At 36.0% G+C, this 25,170-nt stretch overlaps 1 protein-coding gene across 1 annotated transcript in view; it reads right to left on the reverse strand.

Annotated features, from left to right (window-relative positions):
• Positions 1–23,216, reverse strand: part of nwd2 (NACHT and WD repeat domain containing 2) — a 32,412-nt gene extending 9,196 nt beyond the window's left edge. Inside the window, exons 1-5 of the mRNA XM_066719973.1 lie at positions 22,946–23,216; positions 18,416–18,504; positions 9,040–9,156; positions 2,707–2,910; positions 278–425 (exon numbers count right to left, since the gene is read on the reverse strand). Of these exons, the coding sequence (XP_066576070.1) occupies positions 278–425; positions 2,707–2,910; positions 9,040–9,156; positions 18,416–18,504; positions 22,946–23,096 (709 nt within the window). The 5' untranslated portion in view covers positions 23,097–23,216. The remainder of the gene's footprint in view (positions 1–277; positions 426–2,706; positions 2,911–9,039; positions 9,157–18,415; positions 18,505–22,945) is intronic.
• Positions 23,217–25,170: the final 1,954 nt, after the last annotated feature.

Raw genomic sequence — 25,170 nt, forward strand, 5'->3', positions numbered from 1 at the left:
TTGTCACAGAGCAAGACAAAGAGTCCTGCAACTACACATTGAGAGTTTACAGTAGTCTACAAAATACATTATCTTGCTAATAAACATATGGCATTATTGGAAACCAAACTCTTGTGAGCATAGCAAATTATTACCAAATGTATTGTCTCTACAAGGTATGCAAAAATAACTAATCCTTCATTTTGAAATTAAAATATTTACAAGTGGTAGAGTACAGAAAAGCAATAATGGCCCAGTATGTTGTTGAATCAAGCAGTAACTATGAAAACGTATTTACCAGAGCAGAGGAATCTCTTGGCTTGGCTGTTTTTCATGGTGCCCTTTTCCTGAAGTAATGAAACAGCTGTTTTGAAAATTCTCTTAATTTCTTCTGATATATTGCGCCAGTTCTTGTCATTCTGTGAATTTGTATTGTTGGGCTCCATCTGTGAAATTCAAAAGTGTTAAATATTAATTTCAATATGTGTTCAAAATCCTATAGAAAACTGACACATTACTATTATATTTAGTGTTGAAATGATATTTCTTTGGAAATCATAAAGACAACCAAACAACAGTTTCAGATTTGTGATGATTTTCTTTGTTTTTCACTGTATAATGTGTTGATTTTCTCATTTCTGTTTAGACATGAAGCACATCTTACAATGGGTCATCCAAGGTTAATGTGATTTTAAGAAAAACAAAAACAAGTGTAAAAATGTCAATGCAAAAGTGAGTTATAGTTTCAAAATTACGTTATGTTAGCTTACTATAAACAAATGTATCACAGATGAGACAACATAATCATCAGTTGTGAAAAGCTTCCAGCAGGTGGGTATATTTTGTAGAGACTAATCCACACATGCTGACATGGATTCGTACATGACTGGTGTTAAGATCATGGAATAAGTTAAATAATTTCATTGTTTATTTTCATTTGTAGGTTGCATTTTAAAATACTGAAAGTAAAAAAAAAAAAAAAAAAAAAAAAAAAAAATATATATATATATATATATATATATATATATATATATATATATATATATATATATATATACACTCACCTAAAGGATTATTAGGAACACCATACTAATACTGTGTTTGACCCCCTTTCGCCTTCAGAACTGCCTTAATTCTACGTGGCATTGATTCAACAAGGTGCTGAAAGCATTCTTTAGAAATGTTGGCCCATATTGATAGGAGAGCATCTTGCAGTTGATGGAGATCTGTGGGATGCACATCCAGGGCACGAAGCTCCCGTTCCACCACATCCCAAAGATGCTCTGTTGGGTTGAGATCTGGTGACTGTGGGGGCCAGTTTAGTACAGTGAACTCATTGTCATGTTCAAGAAACCAATTTGAAATGATTCGACCTTTGTGACATGGTGCATTATCCTGCTGGAAGTAGCCATCAGAGGATGGGTACATGGTGGTCATAAAGGGATGGACATGGTCAGAAACAATGCTCAGGTAGGCCGTGGCATTTAAACGATGCCCAATTGGCACTAAGGGGCCTAAAGTGTGCCAAGAAAACATCCCCCACACCATTACACCACCACCACCAGCCTGCACAGTGGTAACAAGGCATGATGGATCCATGTTCTCATTCTGTTTACGCCAAATTCTGACTCTACCATCTGAATGTCTCAACAGAAATCGAGACTCATCAGACCAGGCAACATTTTTCCAGTCTTCAACTGTCCAATTTTGGTGAGCTTGTGCAAATTGTAGCCTCTTTTTCCTATTTGTAGTGGAGATGAGTGGTACCCGGTGGGGTCTTCTGCTGTTGTAGCCCATCCGCCTCAAGGTTGTACGTGTTGTGGCTTCACAAATGCTTTGCTGCATACCTCGGTTGTAACGAGTGGTTATTTCAGTCAAAGTTGCTCTTCTATCAGCTTGAATCAGTTGGCCCATTCTCCTCTGACCTCTAGCATCAACAAGGCATTTTCGCCCACAGGACTGCCGCATACTGGATGCTTTTCCCTTTTCACACCATTCTTTGTAAACCCTAGAAATGGTTGTGCGTGAAAATCCCAGTAACTGAGCAGATTGTGAAATACTCAGACCGGCCCGTCTGGCACCAACAACCATGCCACGCTCAAAATTGCTTAAATCACCTTTCTTTCCCATTCAGACATTCAGTTTGGAGTTCAGGAGATTGTCTTGACCAGGACCACACCCCTAAATGCATTGAAGCAACTGCCATGTGATTGGTTGGTTAGATAATTGCATTAATGAGAAATTGAACAGGTGCTTCCTAATAATCCTTTAGGTGAGTGTATATATATACACTTGTTATTATAGATTCCACATTCCAAAGTTCAGTTTTTACTCATACTTCTTTATTTCATTCAGTGTAAGCTCTCCTACAATTCTGAGCAGGCAAATTACTGTATCTGAATGAACTTAGTTTCCCTCTATCATTGTAATAATTTGTAGATATGCAGAACTGTGATAATGAATAGCAACGAAAGCTTGTTTGTAGTTTTAAAACAAATAAACAAACACATACATAAATAATAAACAAAACTGCCCTGCAAAAACAAAACACTGGATGATTGACATCCCCCAGATTGCCTGAACTCTGTTTTCCATTACGGGCAGGGAGTAACACTTTCTCTATCAAAAAGCTTACAGACTTTCTCTCTACACACAGTATAAAAGCACAGCACAGTGAAAGATTCTTTACACAGGCAAATTCTTAAGGGCATGCAACATTTCCCTTACTGAATTATGGTAGTTTTTCAGCATTTTAGATTTTGGTTTGAGGTAGTATGCTGGTGGAACAGCGTTTTCATCTCTGCAGTACCACTCCTCCAAAATTCGAGTATCAAGTCCAGCTTCCACAGCCGCATCCAGAATCATTTCAAACTCAGAGGACTCCACCTCTCCAGGAACGCGGATGCTGCCGTATTTTTCACCTACGAGTCCCTGTGTAGAAAAACCGAAACAAAAATACAACAACAAAAAACGAGTTTAGCCTTCACGGGGCGACACAGAGCAGATGTCCATCCTTACTTTATTTTAATCTCTGACATTCATCTTCAATGCTAGTCTAATTCTCTTAAATCTGCTCTGCATCTAATATATGTAAGAGTGCTAATTTGCAACAAGTCATAAGTGTACAGTAAACTGTAAGCAAAAATCTAGTGACAAAAATCAAATAATGAATCAGTTTTTAAGAATACCATTTTGTTTAATCACACACACATAAATCAAAAACATATACCCTATTATGTTTTGATTTATAAGAAGTAGAAAGTGACTTCTGACAATAAATTACAACATGACAGCATACATATTTGAACTTTGCGATTCATGGGTAGGTCAAAGTTCAGATTTGGTTTAGCTCAAATGTGGTATGACTACTGAAATTCAATAGAAAAAGATTAAATTAAATGGAGATATATGACCTCCTTTTAAAAGCCCCGTGCATTACACACAAAGAAGCCACACAGAAACAAGTAATGTAATAAAATGCATTCAAGCAGATCTTGTAGATGTAAACAGGTTGAATTCAAAATTGAATAAGAATTGCACCATACTTCACAAGCACAATGCAATACATTTTACAATTTCGACCTTGAAAACACACAATAGTATGGCACTTTCTGATATTAATCACACTCAAGTGTAAATGCATTCAAATATAAATATGACAAAAAAACGGAACACCTCATTAAAAAGTAGTTACATGTATATGGTGCATGTTTTTTTTATATATTACTAGTTCCTTAAATTGAAATAAACTAATGTACAGTGTATACAATTTATTAACATGCAGGACTTACTGATAATAAAAATATGATAAAAAATCTAAAGTAAAAAAACAATGAAAGAAAACAATAGTTTGGGGTATAGCAGCCATCTGCTTATTTTGTGTGGGAGAACAAATCACCACAGGCATTGACCAGTGTGTGATACTTCATTTCCACATCTGCACAATTCTTTCACCAGGCAATGTGTGTCAGGTCACATACACCAGTAGAGGGGAATGGAGGGGAAACAATGAATGTTTATGAATCCCGACTTTTATTAGCAGTATAAGTAAAATAAAATAAATCTGTTAAATAATTTTCACTCAAAAAAAAAAAACCTCAGCAATACCAATGAACTTATACACCCTTTCCAATCTTATGTTATGTATTGGCTGTTGCCAACTTAATGTGACTAACCCTAAAATGACCATCAGCTCCTAGTACTGACTATATATAGTGTCTTGGCTTTAGACCTGCTCGACACTGATTTACAGAACCTTTTATGTCTACTGCACAGCGTTGTCCGGCACAGTGTGATATTTATAACTGCAGCAATAACTCTACGAAACAGATGGCTTTCAATGAAAATAAAAAGTGACATGAGAGAACTTCATTCTTTGAAATTAAAAGTTGGTCCATAAATAACTAATACAATCTGTTGATGGTCCTGATTTATATTTCTATTTTTATGTTTTTTTTTCTTTATAAATATAAATTTGTCCCAGTGCATCATTGAGGAATAAAGAAATCTTGCAAGGAGGGAGAATAAATGATGTAGTGTGACTGCTGTCCCAGAGGTAAGACAATAAACAATGTCTTCATATCAAGAACTCTCTGTCAACCAATAGGTTTAATAGAATGCTTGTCCTTGATCAGCAAGCATCCCACGTGTTTGCTGTCACACTTCTGCACACATGCCATCACTATGAAAACATCTCTACACAGAATTTAGAAAGCCTTACACTGACAGAAACATCTTGATTTCAGTTGCCAGCTCTCTCAGTTAGTCGATTGTTTGTTTGAAATCTTTCCAGATGGATCTGTGGTCTGACAGAGATGGAGTATACTTTGCTCCATATAATCACATTTTATTTTCTGCTTATCTAAGACTAGGCCACAACAAAATAACAACAAGAAAACCTGGAAATCCATATTTAATGCATTTTGTTCTATTTATAAGGAACACATAGACAAATGAGACTTGAATATTTAATACTGCTGTGCTTGTTACTTAAAACGTGTATTAGGGCTGAGGCAGCCATGTTGGAGCCTTTAGTTTTCACAAATTACTAATACTATATCTATATGAGTATATCTGCACCGCATTAAGATAGCATAATCAATTTGCAGGAACTAAAGTAGAACCCATGGGTAGGTCTTGGTGTTGGGTTATTATACTGTGGGTCTTGTCTGAAGATAAAAAAGATAACTAAGGATCAAAATCGTGAATGTATGAATGGGTTCTTTCATTTTGCCAACTCAAGAAGAATTCAGAAACAGAATTAAAACCATTGCATTTGTTTACTGACACTAACCCTTATGACATCACTTTTTACTACTGAATAATTTTAATGGTGTCCCATATTACATTAATTAAAAAAAAGTGTTTCCCCCTCACCTCATGTTGTTATTTTGATATCTTAGTTGTGCTACTTAGTTCAAACAGGTAAAAACAGGACTAAGGTAAGATCAATTAAGGAGTTGTAAGGTATTTGCTGTTGGCATGCAAACTGAAATTTAACCCAATCGATTGCAGCGCAGGACTCAGTGCTGTCTGCCGCCGTGTCTGGCATTAGCCTCAGGATTTCAAATTGGTTTACAGTTGAACCCGAATAATGATCTCCGGTCTCTGAAGGAAAGCCTTTCTAATTCTACAATTATTTTTCTAAAATAATTAGACTACACAATGTCTCAAAGGATAGCAAAAGAAAAAGAGAGGCCGAGTAACACAGAACAATGGCCTGGACCAAATGTATGGCAACTGCAAATGACAATTAGAAAATGTAATGGTGGCTGTTTTTATTTTTGTTTGTCAATCATTTTAATTTAGTCTAGACTTATATTTAATATTTTGATTCTTCATGGCTGTTATACCCTTCATATCTTGATTCAAAGTTAAATGTTTTTGGTTGCCTAATGAATCTATTGGAGTCGTTATAATATACATTTTGTATAATCAGTATTTAATTTTACTGAAACCCTTACCAGGACAAGCGGAGACAAGACAAGAATTTAATTTCAGTTCAGCTAAAACAAAATCATTTAAAACGTTAAATATACAAACAAATCTAAAATCTAAAATATATCACTCAATAATTTTTTCTGAAAAACACTCATGGTGCAATATATTGCAGCATGCACAAAGCATTGTTTTAACAAAAATCCCCAAACAAACTATACTCCCATACTACAGAATGTAACCAGGAAATTTGATTATTTTCATTAGGTATTCATTCACTCCAGCAACAGTGATGGTGAAGCTATAAACAGGGCTGGAGCAAGGGGAAGTGACGCCATAGGCAAACTGTCCCTGGCAGCCCACCATAGACTGCAAAAAATACTCCACAGGCAGAGACACAAACCTTTAGAAAATGTCAGGCCTGATTGCAGACTGTGAAAACCTAAACCATATGCAAATGCTGGAAATCCTACTAGGGGGACAGGAAAAGCCAGCAGAACTGGCTGCTGAAAATCTATCCACCTGCCACAAAGTGCGAGACAGTCTAGGGTAGTGTGGGTTTTGGTATTAGCAGCTGCTTAAGTATTACTATATTCATATTTTTAACAAGTAGGCAGAATTATATAATAGTAAATAAAACAACAACAACAACAACAACAACAATAAAAAATATCTAGAATCAGAAGGCCAGTGAAAATCCCTACACAATTTCAAACTCATATTTGCATTATATAGCCTAATAACAACACCTCTGTTTGTAATTGTATATTAAGTAAATAAATATATATGTATATGTAATTAGGCTGTATAGTTCCTGGTATTTTAAATATGCGTTTTGCAAATTGTTTCTCCACAGAGTAATGAAGCAGTTATAGATTAACAAAAGGGTATACACTGGTTTAAATGTTAAGGGACTGGATTACTGAACTGCCAATTTCATGGTTAACAGCCACATGTTTTAAACCCACCTGCTACTGGGACTAAGGTAATAGCTTTTCAAAGTTAGTGAAATTTGCATAATTCAGCAAAACTTCTTGAAAAAAAGACACGTTTGAATGGAGATTCAGATAGCACCTGTTCAGAACAAGGGCTAGGAGAATTCACACGTTATTGCTCTGATGTAGAAAGTGGCATATGCAAATTAGACACAGTGGCTGTCTTCTCATATCTTTTTATGAGGCATGAATCAGCACCATCTGAGGTAAAAATGATGGCAAAATTGCAGAAATTCTACTGGGGAGGGGAAACTATATCTAAATCACTGCCTTGTGCAAAAGTGAAATGTCAAGTTGAAGAGAACTTTAGAATTTTACTTGAGTTTCTCCCAAGAAAAGACTACCCTTTTCAATGGAGATAAATCGCAATGTATTCTACGAGGTCACAGTCTCAGGTGCAGTGAGACGCCCCAGGCTGTGCATGCGTCAAAGCTGCCTAACGCTCAAGTGGGGACAGTTGAAAGTTTCAGTTTTAAATTATTTATTTTAAAATATATAAAGATTAAAATGATGGACAGAAGATACTATAAAAAGTAAAAGAAAACGATGGTCAGCTGGCAGAGCTCTCAGTCTGCTATTTTGGTAGTTGGACATATCATGTCTGGAGCTAATGAAAGCTCTCGGGGATTAATTGAGACAGAGCGTGCAACGTTCTCAACTGAGATGCATAACCTGCGCTCTCCTTTGGGACTGAAGGTAAAGAGGCTAAAGATAGCTCTGACTCTACAATGTGTGGGATGTCATCTGCACTGACTAAAATGTCTGACCAGATTAAACATTTTGTGGATTTGGCCGCACAGTGTAGAGGAACCATCATTATGATTGTTTATCCGTTATTCTCTTTCACATGGAAGGACAAGTTGGAAAGGATGTTGCAAAGGAGGAAAACAATTAAAACTGAAGAAAGTTCCAAGGCTAATCATATTGTAACCAGCACTCAACCTGCTGCTGATTCCAATTTCAGCATCTATATGCTCTGGAAGGTAATTGAGACAGAACGGGCAAAGAAAGACAGTGATTCGCTGCTTACGTTTGGGAGACCGCATGTGTGGATAGTGTGCTGCTGTGATTGTGCTAGCAATGAAAATCTTGACAATTATTCATTTTGATAAAAACTCTGTATGAAAATGCCACTCAAAATCAGAAAGGGTCTAGTCCATTTTATTCATTATTCTCCTTAATTCTGTTTGCATGCAGACATTTAAAAATACTTAACATTAAAATATTCCAAAAAGCTAAAGCCTTGATATTATTATTATTATTATTATTATTATTAAAAGTAATTTTCATTTACCCTGACTCTGTTTATACAGAAAGCAAAACCTCTGCCATAAAAAGGATACTGCTAAATGTAAAGGGGTAAAGAAGGTTTAAAACATATAAAAACAATAACAGTAAATCAGTTTGCTTGTAGCACCACTACAAACTGGAAAAGTTTAAATTCCATTTCTCCTGTAAAATAATTTCCTTGATACTTGACTTGGCCTGGATGGTTTAAAATTGCAGCAATCACAATGCATGCAAAACTAAATGTAAAGGACAACCTAAATGCAAGTGACTTTTGAAAAATATGTCTTGTTCACTCTCTCAGTGAACTTTGCTACCAATTATAATGCCATCTACATCCATGAATTGTTAATTTGCATTTTAATATTTTGAAATTCAATTTCACACCCAAGAGGCATTTCTTGCCTGACTGTATTATATATACCATATTAATAAAATATGAAGCACTTTACAGTACAAATATGCTGGCTACATAAGTAAAACTAAATATATTATTATCCACCTTATTTTGAAACCATTCAGGAATTCATTCCACCCAAACTGAAGATACAATATTTTGGTTTTATTGATATATAATCATAAAGTAAAGGTGGTTGGGAAAAAAAAACCTCCACCAAATTGTTTGTTTAAATGTTAAATGTTTATATGAGTGGAAGCTATGAATTTATTTTAGGTACAATGTGACTCAGTTATTAATGCATGGTTGAGATGAGCGGTTCAGTGGACACTGTAAAGTGCTGTGGACCATTAACTTCTCAGTGGAAATCCTTGAAACAGAGGTATTGACACAGTACAAAACTTAAAAGGCATACGGCATAAAGGCTTATATTGATATACCCACAACAAAACATGGACCTGCAGATGTTTTCAGGCACTCTTCAAGTAGTTTCATTCTCATGGTCTGCAGCTCAGGGCTATCCCACTCCTCTGGATCTATCCCCCAGTACAAATCCACAACCTGGAAGAGAAGCAGAAAAATAGAATGTGATATTATATATATATATATATATATATATATATATATATATATTCAAGATTAAAACATCTTACTCTGCACTGCCAGCTGTGACTAATTTGTTACTGCTACTGAATTTATCAGTATTCAGAAAACATTATTTTCAGTACCGTACATAATGCTCTGGTTCACACATTTTCTGCTTTTTTATTATACTTAATACAAATGTTCTACTTCTCCTTTACAAAGGATTAGTGCTTTATTGCTAAAAGGGGCATTTATATATTCTGCTTTTGCTTACTTTTTTCCCTTGTCCTCATCTCTTATCTGAATGTGTTTGTTTGTAGTGATTCTTCGGTGTGGCAACTCAGATTATGGTTTGACAATCTGTTTCTACTGGCCTTCAGAGCTCACATACTTTCCCACCACACTTCATTATGGCAAGCTGTTGTGACATTTAATCCATAATTGCTGATATCAAAAATACAATTGCTGATACCAGCAACTCATGGTATGCCGTTTTGACATTTAATCCTTAACCGGATGTTAATTAGTATGCATTTTTGATATCAAGAATACAATTGCTGATATCAAAAATACCAGCTCATTCTTGATATCAGAAATTGAATTATTGATATCAGAAATTGAATTATTGATATCAGCAATTATGGATTAAATGTCACAACGGCTTGCCATACTTCATCCAGTTTTACAGAAGCTTTTTGTATGGGAAATAACCACACACAATAGTCATTATTCACACATGCAATTAGATGTGCAACGAGCAAGACATTAATTTACACACAGAAATAGAGGTAACAGCAGCTACTCCTTTCATATTCTGCTTTGTGTCTATAGGCCTTGTTTATTTGTTGACTTGATGATTAATTGTTTGATTTGATGAAATTCACAGGTTCCACAGTGAAGGTGAACATGCAGAACTCAACTGTGTCCAAAGCACTGTCAGCCAATGAATCTTGATCTTATAAGCTATCATTCCCACAGCTATCTGCATTTTTAGGGGCCTATAATTGAATTGCATTTTATGAAGTGCAGTTATTAAACAATTTATTTGTGTAGTACATAGTGTACTGTAATTGTGTTTCAGGAATTATCATTCACAGAGAACTACAGCAAGTTTGAATTACAGAAGCAGACAATCTTAGGAAAATGTGGTTTTCTTTTTCTTCTAACCACAAAATACATTTCTAGAAAATTATTAAGTCCGTTTTTTTAATTTCTCAAATTATGAATCACCCATTATTCACTGGTCCAATTCAATCCAATTTCAAGATTTGTTTTTGTCACACAGTGAACATCACTTTAAGTTTTTCTGAGAATAACAGGTTTCCCTGTTTTTAATTGATGTTACTTTAGCAGACGAAGGTGTCACCAAATTTCGGTGTAAACCCAAGTTTTTAAATTGACAAGAACATTCTCACACCTGTACAGCTTTTAGAGTTTCTTCACAGATGACTATACTCATCACTGACACTTTCTAAGAAGCAGAAGACAATAGTGAAATATTCATTTTCAGTTATTCATTGCTGTGTCAGCTTACAAGCTTGTCAACATAACCTTCACAATAAACAATTCTATCTGACAACTAAAGTCTTTGCATTACTCAGCTGTAAATATAACACTTAATAAAATACTTCACTGTATATATAAATCACACTGACTTCAAATATAAATGGGAAAATAGTTCAGTATTAAGCACAGAACTGAAAATATGTACTAAACAACATAAAATATAATATAGCATGTTTTCAAGAGGTGAATAATTGTTTGCACTGTGTCTTTCCATCAATGTAATGATGAATTTAATTACATAAAGCTTCTAATACTTATGGAAAGACCTGGTACACATTGGATAGGTTTACAACAACATTTTGCCATGCATTGTTTCCTATAACTGCACAAATAAGTCTCCTGTTACCAGAGCTGTAGACACCTGTACATAGGATCATGGCAAGAGCATTCACAGAAAGTCACAGATTTTGTCATTTATTATACATGAACTTTTGCCTTGATCTACAAGTTTAACAGCTGCCAGATGTGTCATTTTGCCCACAGAGATGTAGTTTAAACAGCATTTTATGGTGCACTTAAGAAATATTTTATGGTAATGATTTAAATGGCGCCCCATGAAGGCTAATTCTGCAAAGTTCTGCAAACTCTGGGACTGTGTTCACCATGACTATGTGTATACAGTATAGAATTAATGTATACTTCATTCTGCTTATAATATAATGAGCTACAATTTTAGAGACCTCTGTGAAGTACTTACCCTATTTAAAACCAGTTGATAAATAGATATAGAAGTATTAAATAACTATAAATTATATTATTCTGCACATTGGACATCTGGACATCTGTCCTTAGCTTGATAATTAAATAATACAAATTCCAGGATTTTAATATGGGCTGCTTCAATCTGTGATGAAGTAAAACCTAAAACTGGTGAATCTCAAAGCCTGTAAATGTAACATTAGGCATGAGGCAGGCAGCCAATCGCTGTGCAGAGGTGATTATATATTGTACCAAAAGAGTATTTTCATTCAGTCAGATGTGCATGTTCTAATTAATGCTGACAGATGGTAAACACCAGTTTTATGGTACTATTTAGATGAAGAGTACAATTAATTATGTACAAGCTTAATAAAATTCTATATTTTTAATTGTAATGACTTTAAAAAACTCCAATTGCTTCCATGCATACTGGAGAATTTAATAACAAGGCGTTATTCAATATCAAAGGCATACTTATGTAAATAATACAGCACTGTAAGTCAGTGAACATGATGTGTGGAGTTTAGTTTTCATGAACAAAAATTAAGTGATATTAAATGTCTACGTAGCTATTGCTCACTAAACAATACTATAATTGAATAATATGCAATGGGTTACATTCACAGGGAATTAGTATTTTTATTTTAAAATAAGTACCAAATCACAATACAAATGTCTTTTTTTTTTAAATAAGACGCATTTAAAAAAACACAATAAAGTCAGTGCCCTGCGACTTATCCCATACCCATATTAACATGATATATTTCATTAAAATACTTTTTGAACTGCAAACTCTTGATTACATTCTTGCTGACCCATAATCTCTAGATAAGTGAGTGAGTTTTTCAGATTATTATTGCCATTGATATTTGAAAGCCATATTTCTTTTACCAGAAGACCTTCAGTTAGTAAATATTACTGGTATATTGCATGCTTGCAGTCATCAATTCACATGCCTCACAAATATATATATATATATATATAAATGGTCTTTTCTAAGTGCCCTTGCTCTCCTAAAACACCTGTTTTACATTCACTGTAAATAAATATTAGCACTGAAACGGCTGTCTTTACGTGGTTGACATGCAAGCTGAGCATAATTAATTGGGCTGCAGAATTCTCCTTGTACATTGGTGTAGCTGTACAACACTTTCTTGACAGAGGCAGTTGGGCACAGTAATTGTGAGAGGTCTGGGTCCCTTGCTAAGAGTTGCTGTATATCATTGTTGTTTATGCTACTTGTTACTGGTACTGCTAATGACTAGTAGTTAAGGCCTTTGCCCAGCAGGATTGAGAGGCCAGTGCTTTAAATTTAGGGAAAGTGTGCATTGAGAAGCTGATGGTAGCAAAGCACAGGGACAGTTTTGCTGAAGCTAACATATTTCTGTGACGAAAGAGCAGGGATCCCCTTGCTGGTAGATTTGACTGTATTAGTGCTCCTCTCCCTAACCTGTGACAGCAGTTAAAGCCAGCTCCTGGTTCTGGTGTGATAACTGCTTCCCAGTCACGTGTGCCCTGTCCGCGAAAAATCACGAATGTAATGTTTGCTCCCTGAAAATGTACTGTGCATTGTCAGCATGAGGGACCAAAATAATGTATAATTAAAACATAAATAATTTATGCCACTGCAGGGGACTTAATTTAATTTCGGTACTTGTTTCATATTGATGGAGGCATAATAGGAGAAAGCCTGCTCTCCTGCACAAGTTATTGCTGGTACATGCTGGATGTAGTTTCGAATGGAATAAACATGAGGGTTTTCATCCATTAACCTCTTACTTCGATATCCATTTTTCCATGATTTTGGGATTTCTTTTAAGATGTATATTTTTGCATTTATTGTAGGGGAAGCCTGTTGATTCGTCCATATCACTGTTACCTGTAACAATAATGAACAGAAAACCAGAGCATTGAGGGGAAGGCTACAGCAGACCTTTAGAAAATTGGGAAAGATCCTTTGCTCATTCTCTTCTCATTTAACTGAAAACATTGTTTTCAAGCAATACTTTATTATCAGCTATTAATTGTTATTGTATTATAAGTAAAACTACTGCAGATATTCCTGCTAGGAAATTACAAACCTGTACTCCATGACAGCTTTATTTTTGGTCAGATATAACTGCTATAGAGTACAGGTTTGTAATGTGGCCTAGTCACTTGAATCACAGACACAAATGCCTTATTCCATCATGCCTCTGACTGCAAACTGTAGACAAAGCAAATATGAAAGCACTTTGCAGTCTACCTCAGATGACGTGAGTCTGAATTACCCATTAAGGGAACCTGCTTTACTTCCATTGTGCTTCAGCCTGAAGAGGCACAATACCTACGATTGATAAATATTGAAAAATATTTCCCTTCTACATATGCTGCATGTTTTTATAGTGGTATTACAATCGCAGTTAGCAGCATTTTCAATTATAGGCAAGATGTAATTTAGATACGCTATAACCTTTGTTGCAAACATTCGGTAGTAAACGGATTGCTTGTGGATGCAAATGATGGCCATTTGCCAAGAAAAAAACAAATTGTTCAATTTAATCTCAGTTACAGAAGGAAACTGAAGGCACTGCTGTTTTCAGATTAGTGCTGTAGTTTTTTAAAGCTGCCTGTAAAATAGCAGATGCTGCCATGCAGGCGCCTATGGGGTAAAGGGTTGTGGCCATTTACTCAGGAAAGTTTGTTTTAGACCTTAGTTTCATTACAAACACATTTTGTTATCATCATCCAGCTATGCTTTAAAGCAAATATTAATTAAGAATTGTCTTAATATATGGGAGCCCAGGGCTTGAACAAAAATGCTTATTTCAGTAAATAGTTTGTTGTGAGTTCCCAGGGAAGCAGCGAATGGCAACTTTGTAAATGAGCTGCAATCTATTTATTTCCCTTGCACACAATGATAAGGACATTTGTAGATGTTTGCATTATCATGGTAAGAGAAATGCACACAGGAATGTTTTCCAGGTACTGGCAGGGAGCTGTGAGCAAAAGCATCAGAGCAACAACAATGTTGTGAGGGAGATTAGTTTTGGGAAGGGAAGATGAATTCTGTTATGGTATGAAAATGTAGTTTGAAAGGCTGCAGCTCTCTCGACAGGGAAGGTTGAAGGGGGTTTAAGGAGATTTTTCCACTGAAAGCGCACAGCAACGCTCACTATCTGTGTTTTAATAGAATTCCTGATTATGCTTTTTTATTGTAATTTACAAGCTTATGAAGAAGAGTTTCATCACGTCTAATAATAAATTGTAAACTTAATACACAAAGCACGTACCATATGTATGCTAAGTTTTGTTTTACTCGGTCTTGCATGTTATTAACATGTTTACTGAGATTAAAATACTTAAAAAAAATCAAACCAAAACACATACTCATCAGAATTAAGTTTCTTAAGGCAGTGATGGTACACAACATGTATCTATTTAGGATTGTTGAGGGGTCAGTTTATTTCTTGTGACCTGCCCAACAAAATACTTATTTATCTCAGCACAACATCTTTGCCCAGGCTCTAAGAGAGAGTATAAGAATAACAGACAACCATTAAATGCTGTCCTACTGTGAGCATAATGAGAGAGATGAAAATGTTTTAGAGCTTTGATTACTAGCCATGTATGATAGCAACAACTGCACAGCATCTTAAGGAGATGAGATGTGATTTTATGGCAGTGCAGGGTTGAGACGTGAGATGTGTATCATGATTTGCCTGAAATGAAATTAGGTTTCCCATGGAATTGTGGTTGTATTTTTTTAAATTTGAACCTAGTTAAAAATGCAAATAACATTAACAGCATTGTTTAGAAAACCACCCTGGGTGCTGTTTACAATTCTTCCCCTGTTGGCTCACTCGTCACTGACTGATCCTATTAAACCAGATGAATTTGTAGCACTTGACTTAATGAGGACAGTAGTTAGGGTCTGAAGTCATGGATGATAATCCCATTTTAAATCCTTAGAATGGAGCTGAAGAAAAATACAATTTCCAGCACCAATCAGCTTGATGTGTTACTTAAGAGGACTCGTGCCATCAATAAATTAAAATGTGCAATGTTTGAATTAGTACAACCCAGATGCAGTCTAGCATTGTTTGCATAGTATCGCATAAGCTTTACCTACATTGTACAAGCTGACAGTAATGAGCAGGACCAGCCGTTTGAGGTTTCCCAGGGTTAAGGTCACAGGTTTTGACAGGAGTGTGCATCACCCAGCTAGAGACTGAAGCATTAAACAGCTTCATGACTCACAAGATGAGACAGGTATATGCACATATTAAAGGATAACTGTATGTTTCCCTGTGCTCAGCTCCTTTATTTGACAACTGTGGATGAGATATTTACCGAAGGCCACATTAAGAAGGGCAACTTCAAGGAATTGTTGAGGCACGAAGATCCACTTTAACATAAAGCAGAAATATCCCGGCTGCAGAGTAATAGATAGGCTAATGTTTAATGCATTTAAAACCAGTTACTTTTAGGTTTTAAATATATAAACATGTGGAATAACTTCTCACATTAGTGGGTTTTTTGTGTGTGCACTAAGCCAGCAACATTAAATAGAATGTCCTGATTGATTACATTATGAAACAAATTATCACGCCTGTCAGATTCAAGGAAACTTGCAAAAAGTGCTGATTCAACTGACTTTGAAAGTAAATATTGAAAATGAGCATCTTCTTATGGTGTCTAGTTCTGATCATTGCCAATCCCTATAATTCCAATTACTAAGAACCTAGTAAAAATAAAGCAATTTATTTAATCCTTTTTTAATTCATCCTTTTTTTGGCCCACCGTTTGTAAATCATACTTTGATGGGTAAATATTTTAAGCACATTAATTTCACTATGACAAAACCACAATTCATTAATAATAAACAAATCATATGCTTGTTCATTTTGCATTTCTCAATATGGCGAGCAATCTATGATTGTATAATCATTATTTCCTTTTTTTATAATTATAATAATTAAATTATTAAATGACTCCAAGTAATTGAAATCTAATAAATAGATAAATCAATTAAGACAATTATGTAAATAATAATAATAATAAAGAAGAAATTACCCACTGAATAAAATGTCAAAAACAGTGTACCATCTCCATCTGTCATGCTCAGTACTGCATTTAAGAATTAAGCATGGTTAATTCAATTTTCAGAAATAACTATAAAACAAGAACTTTATATTCAATGAAAGCCACAAAATAAACAGGCTTATCTTTTGAAAACTATAAAATTTAGAAACATGTTATTAAACAAAATTTGCGATTACAATTGCATGCTTGAAGGATATGTACTCTGAGCTACTCCATGTAGATATAATGAAACTAATTTGAACTTAATTAAATAAAAATAAATAAAAACAATCTGTTGAAATCATATCAGATTAAAAACTTTAAAGGTTTGTTAGTACACTGTTGTTAACAGCTAAGACTATCATTTCAGCTGACCACAATAATTTATTTGATTGTTCGAATTAAATGCAAAGAGCAAAATGAAACTTCCTTTACATAAGGGAGGGTCCTTTGACCTAATTACTTCCCATCTTACAATTGAATCAATCAATACAGTAGTGTTTACATATTCTGGGAATAATACAATACATATCACCAGAAGGTAATATTAGTTGTTTGCAGACATTTTATTAGACAAAAAAACAAAGAAAACAACAACCAAAGTATTGCAGCAAGTAACATACCTTCAGCTGCAGCCTCAGAGTAGAATGTCTCCCAGAGCAATTACAGGCAACACTTTATATTACAGTCATCAATAAATGATTGCTAAAGAGTTTATAAAATGGTTGGAAACCATTCATAATTCAATTTATAAATTATCAATAAACCTTTCTAAGATATGATTTATCATTTATAATAAAACATTGAAACAAAACAGTGCTTTGCCAGCTCCCGAAACACTATTTTGTTCCAATAGTTTTTTAAAATAAATGATCAATCGTATATTATATAGGTTTATTGATACTTTATTAATGGAATATAAATTGTTACCCAATTACACTGCAGTCACCTAGCAATCTCTCTGTATACCAGTCCAGGTGTCTTATTATGTACCCAAGTTTTTTTTTTAAATAGCACCCAACAACTCACATTCATCCATTATGACCCAAGTAAACCAGTCACACAAATACACTTTCACCTGCCCAGCTCTATCCTCCTGGTATACCACAGTGAATAACACTCACCTTGACATTATTGTCACGTAAAGGACATAAAGAGAGTATTGGTAAAACAATGCTTAGCTTATTCCGAAGAGGATATAAACTATTACAAGTAGCACGTATGTTCTAACTGATCAATTATTCAATATTGATGCTAAAATCAATTGATTATCTACTAAAGGAAAACAGACCAAGGCAAAAACTCCTAAGTGATTCCACAGAAAACATTCTGTAGCGTTCCTACATTGTGTAATTAGGATGTTAAAACCACTGCACCATGAATGCTGTAATTGGCTCTAAAGATGTAAACATCCTACACAACGCATTAACTGCCAGTGCTCAGTCACAGAATCATTTCAACCTCCTTTATTTCAATCACTGTTATACTCTTGATGTAGATAAATGAGAAAACACATCAAGTCCAAATAGTCAGTCTTCATTAGTTTCTGCATGGCAACCAAATAAACAGGCTGATGAAGATGGATATTTTGTATTTTACTTGAATAATTGGCTATAATTTAATCATCTCGATGAGATCAAATTGAAGGGTCTTAAGAAAGCTGTAAAAAATAACTTTGGATACTGAACATTTAGGCGGTATAGTGCATCATTCCTTACTGAATACCTAAAACCACTGACCTTTCTTAGTGGCAATTACAGATATCTGTCACGATTGTAACCTTGATGTATAGACCTTTACAAGCCTGGCTCAAGCTTTTCTCTTAGACAGTTGGGTATCCTGCAGAGGTTTATTTATGCATAGTCACAAAGTCCACAGAAGAAAATGAAAATCAAAGTTGAAGTACCTGGAACTCAATGCCATAGTTTTCCCTGCAGAATTCCCTTAATTTTGGATACACATGTTCTTTCAAAGCATTTCTCTCGGCTTCTGTGTCTGCAACAGAGAAAAAATACAACACAATGGTAACAGTGTAAAAGAATGGCTGAACAATCGCAATGTTAGGAATGTGCATTACTAACATTATTCAGATTACACTCTGATACACATACATTTTGGGGTAAAGGGAACTCAGCCGATGGTGTTTATGACTATTGACCAATGCTTAGGGTCCTGATTGTCTTGATAGGATATTGGATATGCAGGGGACACAACGTGAGTACAAGGTGGAGAAAACTGAAAATACCACAACCTTTACTTATATTATCTTTTTTGCTTCACGATCGCCATGCAGTGGGTGTACAAAATTGACTGCTAGGGGCTGTGTACCACAAACCCACTACACCGCTTGAAGCACTAATGCTGTTGTTCATGGCAACAGAAAATGCAGCAGAGGTGGTGATGGGTTTATCATCTGCCTTGAGGTTATGATAATGACAGGAGACAGTCCCTCTGAAGCATTGCTCTTTTTGCAATCCTCATTGAAGGACGATGGAAAGAGAGACATGTAGTGGATATGGGAAATACTATTTCCTAAGGGAGGGACCACCTGGAAGGACTTCAAACAAAACAGCCTTAAATTCTCTTCCTCCTGCTGCAACAGTGCTTTGGCACAGTCAAAAAGTATTATATCAGTTCATTTCTTGCTTTGGTTTATCTGTTGCATCCACATTGCTTATGGAAATGAAACCGCACACCAGATCTCGAAGTGGTAATTGATAAAGTCATACCCAATTCACGCCTGATAGCCACTCTCTCCTTTATCAAATATTCAAAAGAACAAAAAGGAAAAAAATTTAAATAAGCAATCTAACAAATATTTTTTCAAGTAAATGGTTTAATAGCATTGGTTTAAGTGTTATAAAACTCTGTTCTGTGCATTTTTAGTTAGGTTTGATTCCCTTCTTCTATGTTTACAGCAATAACACTGTATCTTTCTCTGAATAGTAAATTATACCCTAAATTAAGTTTATTTCAAGGGGTCAGAATAAATTTTATATTCCAATATTTAGTTTGACCCTTCATCTTCGAACTTTCTATAAATCAAGAAAATTGGGATCTTAAGAGTTAGCAGTGACTTATTTCTATTGCTCTATGGGAAATTTTCTTGTTATTTATTATATGGTTACTGACCGCATATTAGAGACATAACATAACATCGCAAATGACGTTTGTGGGTCATGTACATCATATGTAACTTCAGCATGGTCCTATACAGTGCGTTGATTATCAGACAAAACCTGACAGTGCTGTAAAAATATTGCTTGGCTAGTTGACACTAAAAGTGTTTGTCATCTTCACAACAAGATCTTTTTGGGTTATCTTCCTAAAGCAGTAGCTTGCTTCATCTTATTTTTCCCTTGATATCAATTCACATTTGCTGTAAATTCTTAGTATGTGGGTTGTTCTTTATTCTTGTTTTTTTAATGTAAATTATATTTTAAACGTTTTTATCCCCCTAACATAGATTCTAAAGAACTGTGGTAGGCAATCAAATTCACATAGTAAAAATACTGACGCCAATTAGAAAAGCTGTAAAGTCAGAAGCAATAAATAATGCAGTAAAAATTAAGAAGGTAAATGTTGAAATGGAAGTGACCAGACATTTATTCTCTGAGTTCAGGACTGTTTAAACATGACTGATGATGTAATAAAATCAGGGACATCTCAGTAAGTTAAGAAACCCTACACTTCAGGGTTCATGTAGAAGACAGTAAGCCATCAAACACTTAGAAATGGGGATTCGCAAATTGGGAGAAGGTATGATATGCTGTATTCCATCCTAAAAACAGAAAAAATAAGGAATCATCTCTTCTAAAAAAGTAGGTGGAGGATGTATGAAAAAGAAAGCACACGATTTGTGGAGACTGCTGTAGTCATTTAACAATGTAAGAACTGTATCTTACTAACAGCTTCACCAAATCTCATATGCCCCAAGGTTTTAGATTATCTGCCCAAAGATGCCAAGATAACAATGCACTGAATGAAGAAACATACAGCTGTAAATTGTATGTAAGGAAAATGGAGCCTAGATACCAATGTATCTTTAAGATGCTGAATTGGTATTTTAAGATTTTGGAAGACCTCTGCTGAGGTGATAAATTATGTAGATATAAGATAAAAGGAAAATTTGTAAATATGTATTTGCTTGATATTGTGACAAAAAACTTACAAAGGCAACTGATACAAACAGTAAGAAATAAAGCCATTTTCTTTCTTTTTTTTAACATATTTGTTTGTTTTTGCCACCTGTGAATGGTTCTTGCTATTTGTGTGACCTTGTGGAGACTTGCATAGCCAAAGATTGTACAAGCCACTAAAATACAAAAACCTAGACTGATGTTGACCAAAAACCAAACACTTTCCCTTTTCCACTGGTCACCACAAGTGTGTCAGCAGATCTCAGCAGAGCAATACTTATAGGCATCACTTTTGCCCTCTGGTGGTAAAGAATAGTAAAGCCTGTAGGGTTGTTTCCAGCATATACTACAGACATGTTTGAGAAATGTGAAGGTACAGACCTGTAATCAATTAAAAGGTCAATCCTCCATGCAAAGCCTTTTAATTTAATTACCATATCACTGGTATTAAACTCTATACTAGGATGACCCTATCATAAGAACCCTTGTGCTTTCAGATTTCTGCAGCTAAGCTCTGTTACTTTATCGATGCAATAAAGTATTGCACTAATAAGTACTAATGTTTTGATTAATTAGACCTTCTTAGTTTGGTTTCAGCAGATTGGGACATTGATTTATATTACATGTAAAGTAAAGTCAATGGTTTGTCCCTCACCATGGTTTATTCCAAATGCAATGAAAACCAGAAGACCCAAAGACCTGGTCCTGGTCTTAATCATTCTGCTCCAAAGGTCCAAAGAAATACCACTTGTTCCTCTGCAGAGCTCCAGGTTCTACTGTTCTATTTCCAACCAAGATTTCAGTTACATAACTGAACAAAGTACTGACTTACTGAGCCACAACTAATGTAATCTTTAACCACTGGTGGAAGAAACTTAAAAAACCCGAAGGATCACGGCTCTCCGGGAGCAGAGCTGGAAGCCCCTGCCATGGGAACATACACTCAACCAGAGTGAAGAGACGTTGCCTTGTGCTCTATGTCTCCAGCTGAGCCGTATGCAGATGAACATCGATGTGAGGGGAACCACTAACACTTGGTCACAGGGGGCTCTATGCAGCAAAGGAAGAGCACTAAAAGATGGTTCCCTAGATCTACAGACTTAAACATAAATATAAAATTAACAGAAATAAATAAAATGTGTATTTATAAGTTATATTATATACATTTTACATTATGGTTTTGGAATGATCATGAGAAGTTAATCATTTGTACAAACATTCACAGTGTCTCTGTGTTTATTTGTATTTATTTGATCTGGGTTTTGGCCAGTTTACTAGGTTCTGTAAAGCCTGTTTTTAAATACATCCCTATAGCTGTTTCAGAGACTTCATTAAGTGTGGCTGAGTTAGTCACCCTAAGCTGTACAGTTTGACATTTACTGTAACAATCTGCTAAGAGACAGTTAGACAAAAGGCAGATTTGTCATTGCATATCTTCTTTTTGTTTACTATGTCTCATTTTATTAGAGTGATTTTCAAAATGAACATAAAAGCAGTACCCTTAAGGCTAAACAAACAATGCATCAGCACAGACCAGACAGACTAGATGTACTTTTCCGGGAGTATCTTAAAACGGCAGGGCTGGCATTTATTTTTGTTATCAACAACTCAGTCTTTGGCCATGCTGTGCGTCCACACAACCCAAATGCAGAACTTTCTGGTCTTCTGAACAAAACCCACAAATATTGTTCATATTGATATTCCCAACTTTTCAATTAAGGGTTTAACACTAACTGCCCTCTTTTAATCAATTTGTAAAGGGTCAACTGATTTAATTAGGCAAATCCATCAAGCTATTCTTCGAGGGAAATGATTGATCATTGCAAATGCCAGTCCGATAATGCATACATGGTTACATACATGTAATGTAATGTTGATTTATTACCACTATCCTGTACACAGGTTTTAATTAGCAGGACTTTTGTTTCTCCCAAGCATAAGTGTTAATTGATTATTTAAATAATTTTCATTGGCATTGCATACCTTAATTGATATATATTTGTCTAGGCTTTAATATTATACCTGGACCGCATTACTCTCTTTTTAAAGAATGCGCCAAACCCATGCATATTTGGAGACATTACGGTAACAGGTGGTGCGGAACAGAAAATCACTTTCTTGCATTTTCGAAACGAATGCATGGTATTGGGATTTCTCTGCAGAGAGCAATACGACTTACGCAGGAAGATTTCAAAACTGCATTTTAAGGGGAAGGAAAGTGATGGGGCTAAAAGTTGCTGCTGCCAAACGTTTTTGAATTATAACTCAAACACTACAGGTTCTCCTGGCACTCTTACCGTCCGGGTTGGCGCTGATGAAGATGCGCACAGTCCTGCCGGTCGGGACGTGGTGCGGAGAGATGCCCAGCACATTCCCGCTGAGGGCCGCCCTGCGGAGCGCGGAGTCCCGGGGACAGGACGCCCTGCTACCGGCTCCCGTCGGCCACATGAGCGGCGGCTTCCAGCGCAGCGCTGAACATACAGAAACGGGTCTGATCAACCCAGCCGTGTCCCCTGACAGCGTCAGCGGCAACAGCGAGCCATGTGTGCGCGACTGGCCAGCGGGCTGCTCTAGTCACTGCAGTTAGGCGAGCCGTGTCCACTTCGCATTTTCTTCACCCTGGACACATTTCGTGCGGCTTAAAAACCTGGTCGGTGTTGATGCTTCTGGGTGGACACTGATTCACACCGTTAGGAAAAGAACTTCCCAGTGGATCCCATCCAGGCAGGAAGAGGCTGTGGTCATTGTAACGTGGATGGAGCAGTTGCGACTATTGATGAGGGAAAATGGATATGTTCTTGACACACACACACACACACACACACACACAGTCCACTGAAACGCCCCGTCAAGAAGAGGAGGATGAAAAATGCAGTTGCCTCTGTCAACGCAAGGCTTAATCTACAAAACACTTTGCCCACAACTCATAACCTTGTTCTCGGGAATAATACGAGCAGTTTCAAATACAGGGAGACCATCTAAACGCAACTAGGATCCCAAAGAAAAACGCACTAGTTGGAAACACACACTTTGTGCAGGCTGTGCATCTCCCTCTGCAGAGGACTGGCGGCGCCGCGGCCGCACCGGTGCAGCTCTGGAGGAAGGGGCTGCGGGGGCTGAGATGCTGCTGCTTTCCTCCCACAGGCTGTGCAAAGTGACGCTACTGCCCGGTACCAGCGGACAATATAGGGGTTTGTACTACTTGGACAGTTGTCAAGAAGGAAAAAAAAAAAAAAAAGGAAAAGCAGGGACATTGCGGGACTGGACCATTTTGCAAAAGCAGGGGTTGAAACAGAACAACGGGTTGATTTAGTGCATGCACCTTATCTTCCAAGGATGCATTTTGAACATCAGACGTTCAGCATCGTTTACATGGTGGGGAATATCATCTTGGATCGCAGTTCTCAGACAGACAAGCAATCAGACACTTTGTATTTACGCAGAAAGTTGAGCCAAGTGTTACAGCTACAGAAAATGTGTGCTGCTCTTACAGACGAGATGAGATAAGTGCACGGGATTGTGGAAGCTAGTGGCATATATTTCAAATGTATTTTGTATATACATGTATAATAATTGTCATTATTACAATTTTCAAAAAACAGTAGAATTATTATTATTATTATTATTATTATTATTATTATTATTATTATTATTATAAACTTTGAGATACAGCCACATTATGATATTATGTAAACTTGCTTTTCTTCTCCTATTGCAGAGTACATTAACAAATAAACTCCTTAAAAAAGATGGAAACAAATACACATATATAATAGTGTTTCAAAGTTTGTATCATATAAAACGACATATTACTAAATATAATAATTCATAAATGATCATTTCAAACTTACAGATATGTCGATTCACGCTGCAGTTGGTGTCTGAGCATTTGGCCGTAAGCGCAGCACTATAAATGCTGTAAGCTGCTGCAGAGCCACATGTGGACCCAGCATGTACTCAGCGTGTTAAGGGAAGCTGGCATTCAGATGAGGTGTGCCGCCCAGTGGGGGTTAACCTTTATTTTATTTTTTATTTAAATCTAAAGCTGTACTGCATATAAATCATTCTTAAATCTGATCCATGGTAATGGTGTAGACTCCTTGGCAAGAGCCCACTAGTATTTCTCTGCAGTTTATATGAAAATCTCGGCTGTGGGCTCTATTGGTGTTTTTCTCACTGCTATTGGCAGAAGTTATTTCCCCACGTTGTGCAATCTGATCTAGTATTTATTACATTTAAACAAAGTCATAGCGGAAAGAAAAACTCAGTCTTGCTACTAAATCTGAATTTGCAGTAGATGTATTTTGTGCATCATTACCTACCCAACCGTGCATGTGTAATTCCTTAGAAGATTTGTTTGAGTGCTCTGAACCTTTGCTACTCTGCACAGAACATAGGGGATGACAACTAGCCTATTCAATCAAACTACAGCTTTTAAAATCTAAGCATATTGTGTAGGTATGAGTCCAGTCAAATGCCACAATTTATGAACACTAGTCAAATTATAGAGGAGTAACAGCCA

Source organism: Amia ocellicauda, chromosome 13 (genome assembly GCF_036373705.1).
Source record: "Amia ocellicauda isolate fAmiCal2 chromosome 13, fAmiCal2.hap1, whole genome shotgun sequence".
NCBI classification, from domain to species: domain Eukaryota; kingdom Metazoa; phylum Chordata; class Actinopteri; order Amiiformes; family Amiidae; genus Amia; species Amia ocellicauda.